The 8,582-nt window shown below is 52.7% G+C and overlaps 1 protein-coding gene across 1 annotated transcript; it reads right to left on the bottom strand.

Moving 5' to 3' along the window:
- Positions 1-1,171: 1,171 nt before the first annotated feature.
- On the bottom strand, positions 1,172-6,270 carry NCLIV_036650 (putative zinc finger motif, C2HC5-type domain-containing protein; the record flags this gene model as incomplete). Its single annotated transcript, XM_003883866.1, has 6 exons — positions 1,172-1,351; positions 1,621-1,728; positions 2,051-2,327; positions 2,662-3,997; positions 4,346-4,525; positions 4,863-6,270. 6 exons carry the CDS (start codon positions 6,268-6,270, stop codon positions 1,172-1,174), a joined length of 3,489 nt encoding a protein of 1,162 aa, XP_003883915.1.
- Positions 6,271-8,582: the final 2,312 nt, after the last annotated feature.

Here is an 8,582-nt window from a genome sequence, read left to right as displayed (position 1 = left end):
CTTCCCCGTAGATTCCGGAGGAAACCTGTGTAGAGTGGAAAATGTACCGGTCGTGATATGTCAAGGAAAATGCAAAGCGACCATGCGCTAAAGTGTAAACTGTCTATCCTGTGTGGCATCATATACACGGGAGTTTGACAAGGCGAAGCGTCAAGCTTGCGTAAGCGAAGCCCAAGGAAAATGAAAGTCCGCTACCTTTCGTTCACACGCTTCGCTGAAAGGGTTGTAGATCAGGAACCCTAGGCTCGAGAGACGAGATATTCAACGTCGGTATGAGTAACTGTACAAGACGCAGTGCAGTCGGGTTCACCTTACGTAAGAGTAAGTGCCACGCACCAAGAGAAGCTATCCCCACATTCTTGGGTAAGGCTCGCCGACGAATGGTGCCTTGTGCCGCATATACAGCCAGATACTCTAGGCAGCCCAGTGGTGGAGTCGAGTGCTGTACACAAGTAGAGATCTCTCCATATCTATCTTTATCAGCATGCATACAAACGTTTAGCGCACAAAGTGTGGTTCTGCCCAGTGCACATCCACCTGAATATATCAATATACATTTATTTTACCATACCGATATCTTGAGAACTGAGTGTAGAAAATGTGTTTAAGGAAGTCTAGAACCCAAGGTGTAGATGCGTTCATCTTCCTAACGGAGAGCGCGACAAATAAGGAAAAAGGAAATATCCAGATAAAAGCGACGAAACAGAAGAGGGGAAATCATAAACGGTGCAGTTACACAGCGAGGAAAAGGGGAAAAAACAGATATTCTGAGAGAGAAACCTGTCAACCGAGGAGACAGGAGAATGCAACAGCGCGAGCAGTTTATTCCGAAGGGGAATAACACTGAACCTGTAACTTTGTGAAGTGAGAAAAAGGCCGTTGTAGGGCAAAACGGAGACAGTCACACGCAGGGAGACCGACTACCATTCACGTCTATCCCTGCTGAAAAAGGATAGCTGCAAGGTGAAGAAGAAAGGTACCCTTTTCTTGGCAGTTCTTCCGCGACAGGCGTCAGCGCTCCTCCAAAATTCGTCATCGCTTCTTCTGCGAGTTTTCGGTTTAAGTCTCCCTTTCTCGCCTTCGTTGTCCCATGGGGTTCTTTCCATCATTTCCATGTCTCTTTCTCTCCTACTCCCGTCCGTCCGCGCTCCGCTGCCACGGCGTCGCTTCCCTATTCTTCCCCGTTCCGCCCCTGCGTTTTCTCAGAGTTCTCCTTCTCTTGGTGGCTCTGTTTCTGCTCCCTGAACTTGTGCCCCAAGACCCGAGGCCACCGTGACTTGAGCAGAGCTGCCTGCAGGTGGGGGACCTTTGAGGAGTTAAGATTCCAGATTCGTGGATGGCGCCCCCGCACCTGAACCAGGTCAGAAAACGGCATGGATCACACCACGTCAACAACAGTAAAAGGCGACGCATGCCGCCTGTCGGCTTCACTCTTTCGTGTCTGCGTTTTTCTCTTTGTCTCCGTGTCCCCTCCCTCCGTGTCCCCTCCCTCCGTGTCTGTACGGTCCTTTCACTCCCTCTTGCTTTCTCTTGATGTTCACTCCTGCCTCGTTCTTCCACAAGCTACCTTTCCTTCGCTTTTGTACTCGCTCGTGTCTCAGTCTCGGATGCCTTCCTCACCCTGACTGGTACGATGAGCCTGCGCGGCCTCCGTAGACAGAACTCGAACTGGCACCCTTCCGTCTCGTCCAGACCCTGGAGAACGACCAGCGACAAGGCAAACTGGAACTGGGCACAGACTGTCGAGAAACGGGAACCGAAGACAACGGAGCGAACACCGAGAAGTACGCTATCCAGCAGCAGCTGCTGACATGTATGCGTATCTAAATGCGTATATTTACATAGGCGAAAGAACCGGCACGTTTCCGTGGTGCCTAATATGGATTCAGGATAGGCCAAGTCTAATCCCCTGGACGACTCGTGCTGTTTCGGTGCCTCCCTTGGGTTTCCTCCTCCCTCTCCAGGAACCTTCCATTCCGCTCTGTCGTTCCCTTCCTTTTCCTGCTCCTCCGTCTCTACTTGTCTTCTCGTCTTCGCTTGTCCCTCTCACCAAACTGGCTTCTCCCGTCTTCTCAGCGCAGTCCACAACGGTCACACAGCCTAAAACTGCGGAAGTGGGGAACTCGCGCGGAAAGGGTGGCAGCGGAACTTCGTTCGTCTCCCGGCCTTCCTTCTCGTGGTCTCTGCGCTCAAATAGATAACCTTCTTCACTGCCCTTCCAAACGCAAGAGGCAGAAGCAGACAGATGGAGAAGCTGCTCGTAGAAGCGCCGAGCCGCCTCAATCGCCGCAGTGCTTGGAGGTGACGCGGCAGCGTGGATCCACAACCTAGGCGAGACAAAGCAAAACACAACACCCTACAGGTCCACTGAGACACGCCTTTAGCAGACGCACGCATGCACGCATCGTTGTGTAGCACAAACATCGATTCAAGGATCAACTCAGGTATCTCTGTATATGTTAATAAATACATACATACATACATGCATATATCCCTTATTGGTGTGGACCCCAGCAGCACCCGGTCGAGCCGTTTTCCTTTACGGCGGGGAGGATCCTCAGTCTGAAAAGGGGGAAGCGAGAGACGAAAACTGCACTTGTTTATCCCGCGCGTTTTGTGCTCGCTTGTTCCTTCCTGGCGCCTTTGTTTCGTTCTTCTCACCGTCCCCGATGTGCACAAGGCCAGTTTCGTCCTTCCTTCGCCTTGAAGCCCAACACAATGAGCGAAGCAAAAGGTTGCCGAACTGTGAGGCAGAGACCCTCGTCCTGTGCGTCTTCGTACGCATCTTGCAACGCGTCACTGTCTGCTTCGTTCTCGCGTTCTCCTTCTTCGACGTCTCCCTCCCACTCCCACGCGTAAGCGTCAGCTTCACTCATCCCAAGACACTCCGAGGACGAAACGGGGATTTGACGCGAAGAGTCACCGGGGCCGGACTGCCGTACAGACAGGCGGTGGGTCCGATCTCTTTCGTCTGTTTGGTCTTCTTCTCCCAAGAGCACTGCCTCTTCCACGTGGAATAGTCGTTGCTTTTTTCCCGCTGCCTCGAGCGGCACCGGCGCCGAGGCAGCGTTAGGAGGAAGCACAGACGGGCAAAAAGCAAGTGCGGCTCCACCTGAACGCTTTTCTTCCTCTGACGATGGCGCTGCCCCAGACGGGGGCCCATCCCGTCCCTGTCGACTCGCTTTTTCGTGCTTTTCCATTCGGCGCCGCTCTTCTTCCTTCGCCGCTTGTTCTTGGAGACGGCTTTGGAGATTCTGTTGCCATTTCCCCTGAGGCGCGTGGAAGGGGGCCTCCATCAACTCTTCCTCCTGTTTGAAGGGTGCAGAGCGCGAGACAAAAAAGCCCGCTTGCTTGGTGGCCCCGCTGCCGGCGGCCGTGCTGTCGCCGCCTCCCGACCGTGCCTCTGGAGCCCAACTAGCAACGTCGGCTGTCTCGCAGCTGCCCTCAAGTCGAGACGCCTGAAGCACTTCCAGCAGGCGCCGTGACGTGGACGAAAGGGATGGATTTTGGACAGATGAGAGTCCCAAAGAATTCCTCGCGCTTTCCTGCTCGGCATCTTCTCCTCTTTCCGCTTCATCCTCACAGTCGCCCTCTTCCCACTCCGCGAGTTCCTCCTCTGCGTCTCTCTCGTCTCTCCACCGGCGAGCCGCTTGCTCTTCCACCCGTCTCTGAATTTCTTCCAGTCTGGCGAGTTGCTTCCTGGTGTCTTCTTTCGACAGCGGCGGAAAGGCATTCGGCTTCTTCAACTCGCCTTTTTCAGCTTCTCTCTTTTTCTCTTCGTCAAAGTACATCTTCGTCTTCTGCCCGCCCCACTGCGAACTGCCGCTGGCCTCGTCCGTTTCGGCGTCGCGCCCCGGCTCTTCTTCCGGGGCCGCCGCACACGCCAGGTGGAAGCGCTGGAGCTTTTCTTCTTGGGCTGTGAGGCGTTCTTCAGCTCGCATCTGGGTCTCGTCGATAATCGTCTTGTTGACAAGATCCAAAGTGATACGAGCGCGTCCTGGAGAAGACACGAGAAACGCGAAACGTGAACCGAATCCCAACACAAAGTGCCTCGAAAAGTCTTTTTCCTCTCTTGACCCAGCTGTCTCCGCTGTCTAGACACCTAAAACACAGAAACCTAGCCGCAATAGTCAAGCATCGGCGCGCTTCTGTCCCCCTTGCCGCTTTCCCCCCGTGCGGTCCACGCTGCTGCTCTCGCTTGTGGAAGAGAAACAGGATTCTTGTAGGGTTAGAGTTCACCGATAAAGACCAGATGCTCCCGGAATATATTCTCATTTCTGTACTGAGGGCGTTTTCTAGGATTTCATGTGTGCCACGAATCGCCGATTCCCCCGTTTCTCCTTACTTTTGTCTTCCTCTGCTTGGCGGCTCTGCTCTTCCCACTGCGCAGCGGCCTCCGCTCGCTTGCTTGAATCAATCCACATGTTATTAGCCTCGTCGAACCAGTCAGTTGCGTCATCGTAGACGACGCTGCGGACTGCACTCGTCCGATCAAAGTGCACAAGGCGGTCCTTAAGGGCCACGGCTGCGTGCGGGAAGAGGAGAAAAAAGGACAAACATCCCAAGAAAGGCGGGCAGACAAGGAAAAAGACAACATCGATAATTCAAAAGCGCAGAAAAAAGGGAACGGCAATTCGACACAAGACACCACCAGAACAGGCACACACATCTACCGAACATACAGACGTTCACAGAAACGCGGAGAGATCTATCTCTGAACGCCACGTCTGCATACGATAAACATATATAGGTGTATGGATGTTGGTGTAGTGCTCTCTAGTTGCATCGATGCAGGCAGTCATGTGCATTTCCATATGGAGATGTCGAGATTTCTTTGCGTTCTTCTCCTTCGTTCGGCTCACCGCGTTTCAGAGCCTGTAGGCGTTTCTGTCTGGCAGTCTCTCTTTCCTCAGGGGTCGCATTCTCGAGGCGCTCTTCCTCGAGCCAGCCGTCGCTTTCGGCTCCGAGTCTTTCACTCTCTTCTCTTTCTTGTCCTCCGCGTCCAGAATGGCAGAAGGCGGGTTTCCCCTTTGAGTGCTTCTTGGGTGATCCACGGGATTTCCTTCCCCTGCCGCCCTCGCGCCTTTCGTCTTCCGAGTGCAGAGAGTAACAGATTCCCAGGTTTTTCTCGGAAAACGACTCCAGAGAAGAAACACTGAAGTGCGTCTTGATTTTGTTTCCGCAGAAGAGACACTCTTCGCCGCCTTCCATCTTGCATGCCACTTTCCCGCAGTACATACAGCTGCCGTGGACGCCGTGTTCTGTTCCCATACAGAGACAAATGCAACGCACAGACTTCGGCTCGTTCGCCCTCTGTACACACATATATTTGTTTCTTTTGCTGTCTCCGAGCGAGACACGCGACGCAGCGAGGCCGAAAGCATCCAGCTGTAGCACACCGGCCTTCTTCACACGCTTCGTCTCCCTCTTCGAGTTCAATAGAGCCGCCTCTCTCTCCTCTCCTTTCTCCTCATTCTTCTCTTCCGTTGCTCCTGTCGAGCGAGAGACACCGTCCCCCGATCCAGATGAAAACGAAGAAGAAGAAGAAGAAGAGGCAGGGGGAGAAGAAGAAGAAGAGGCAGGGGGAGAAGAAGAGGCAGGGGGACAAGAAGAGGAAGAACCAGAGGAAGCAGACGAAAAAGGAGAAGAAAAAGAAGAGGGAGAGGAAGAAGAGGAAGGAGAGGAAGAGCCACAGGAAGAAGACGAAAAAGGAGAAGAGGACAAAGAAGAGGAAGAAGAAGCTGAAGCAGGAGAGGACGAACAGGAGGAAGAATAGGAAGAGCGGTCAGCAGTCCGGCCTGGTGGTAGTAGACTCCTGGTTTGCGCCTCTTCTTTTTCGTGTGGTTTTTCGCGGTGACGCTCCCAGTATGCGGTCTCTCCGCGAGCCTCGCCTTCAGGTTCATGAGTCTGCGGTTGTTCCTCTGTCCTTGGAGGAACCCTTTTTCCCCCCGTCTTCCTTCGAGAGTCGCGAAGACGCTGCGCAAACTCCGAGGCAAAGTCCGCTACTTCTTGTGCGACTTGGGGAGAAAAGTCCGGGCGCATCGGCGCCACGAGACACTCGAGGAACTGCGCCAGGTCGTGTTCTTCCTGTCTTTGCTCCTCTTGTTGTGTCTCGCACGCCCCTGCATTCTCTCTGCTCTCTACAGCCGGAAGAAAGGAGGCAAGTTCATCGACAAGGTAGGAATCGGCGTCATCCAGCTGGAGAAGAGCCCGCAACTCCTGCAGTGCCCAAGCCGCCAACTCGGGCGGGAGAGGCGCCGGCGCTGCCATCTGGAGAGAAGACACACGGCGAGACGCACCAGATTCACGCAGACGAGACCCCACAGCTCGCCTCGGCGCGCCGTGTTTCTCGCGTCCAGCGTTGGAAGCCGAAGAAGACAGAGAGAGGAAAAGGAGTGAAAATGTGGAGCGCTTTGAGGACCCGGTGGGGGGGTCAGGCGCGAGAGAAGGATGGTCCAAGGCGCCGGTGCTCCGAAAAAGGGGCGCGTGCTTTCATCAGCCTGAGAGAACGGCAGAACAGGAGAGAAAGGGAAGGGACAAGCAGGGAAAAGCGCGCGCTCGGAGGATGGGGAAGTGACTCGGGAAGAGAAACAGACTGCGAACGGCCGCTGAGGGCACGGAGCACAAAAAAAGTGGAAGTCAGAGACCAGTCAGCGTGGAAGTTGGAAACGGCGAGAGCAGGCAGGTCATGTGGCGGAAAGGAAGGCGGTGTCGAGCTCGTACAGGCCACGCGATTGTCTGTTTCTTTTAGACATGGACTTTTAAGAATCGAGAAAGAGGACCGAAGTTCGTTTCCCGCTAGAGGAGAGGTCATGGTCTCTTTTTTGCTAGGAAACACACGCGGCACTGGGCACCTTGTCTCCGGCTCAACACACACATACACCGTTTTCTCGCGAGTACGGCAAAAGCAGCCGCCGTTTCCAAGCCCGAAGTGACAGAAAATCCAACTTAAAAGTAGAGAGCTGCGTTCCAGAAGAAGACTTTCGAGCCGAGAAAAAGTCGCCTTCCAGCAGCGCGCATGTTCGTCCGAGCATGCAAATTGGTGGGTGTAAGCGCATCTCTGTTCTGTAGGTTACCTCAAGCACACTAGTAGATTCACTTTAATTGGAAATAAAGGACTCGCTTTTTTGTCCTGGAGAGCCCGAAAAGGCTGCGTGTGGGGACAAGGGAATCTAAACGGAGAAACCTGTTCTGTGACGGTTGCATGCACAAGACACCAACCTACCCCGGATCCACGCCTCTGGCAGTATGGTCTTCGAGATTGGGATAAAAAAACATATATGCGAGTGCAAATTCATGTAGAATTCATGTGTATATCTATTCATCCGTGCAGTAGGGTAGTTTCATAAGTTTCATACAAGAGATGCATGCATCCGTTTCAAAGATGCGGCTGTGTGTGAGTCAGTGAGTGGACCACCGGCGCGTTGAACACAACGGATAGCTCGACGAGGGAACTGTACCAGAAAGCGGGAAAAACGAGTGAACTGCTCTATCTCTCCACATCAGGTGTTTTAGCTGGCAAATGCACGTCCCATATGGACGAACAGCACCCCAACAGGGACGGGAAGTAGGTTCGTGTATGTGGTGTTTCTCTCCAGTAATTTACATACGCAGATGTGAGCAAAATAGATAAAAAAGTGACAGTTGTGACGGAATATATCTAGGAACATTTGCAGTGTTAGGCAGACCAAGTTTCATCGCGTCTTCGTGTGGTTTGCAATTCATCCTGTAGTGATATATATATATATATATATATATATATATATATATATCTGGGGAGCTGCCGGGGTCCCCGTACTCCTAGCACTGCACTGACAGCGTACACCTCTGTCTGCATAGTCCATCGGCATTAATGTGTTGTCTGGCGCTTTGTTTTCGCGGTCCGAACTCGAAACCGGCCCTGCATTTGCGATGATGCATGTGTGTAGGCACGACTACATATATATATATATATATATATAGAGAGAGAGAGAGAGAGCCGCGCGCGAAGATGCGCGCCTTTACGCAGGTCGACAGATAGCTGGTTGGGGCCATTGGCAGATCAGCAAGGAGGTGGAGGAAGATGCAGATATATAGAGAAGAACGAGTCAGCAGTGAGGGCAAACTAGCCGAGGATAGCACGAGAGGGAGAAAAACAGATAGAAAAGAGTGCCCATCCACAACAGGCAAACACTGGCATTGTCGATTAAAACATGTACGGCGATGGAGAGACAAACATCTGCATGTTTGAAAGCTTTGTTCCATGTATGAGCTCCAAACCCTTTCATATAAGACCCGTATCGATACTCGTAACCCTCCAGAGACGTTCCTGCCTAATGCACCACGAGTCCGTATGCCGACACCCTGCGAATGCGAAGCATATACAGAGAGACAGAGACATCTATATCATATATATACATATGACATGTATATAGGGTATTATCATCTCTATAGTATATATTTGAGGCCAAGAGGGAGAGGAAGCTTTGCTGTTTCTTTGTTTTTCTAGGCTATTCCTACCGAACTGCCTCTGACCCCTTCGAGGGGCTCTGTAGCGTGATGCCTCTTTGCAGTGGTCTGGTTTACAATGAACTGACTTCGCC

This window comes from Neospora caninum, chromosome VIII, assembly GCF_000208865.1.
Source record: "Neospora caninum Liverpool complete genome, chromosome VIII".
NCBI classification, from domain to species: domain Eukaryota; phylum Apicomplexa; class Conoidasida; order Eucoccidiorida; family Sarcocystidae; genus Neospora; species Neospora caninum.
This window is presented reverse-complemented; position numbering and strand designations above follow the sequence as displayed.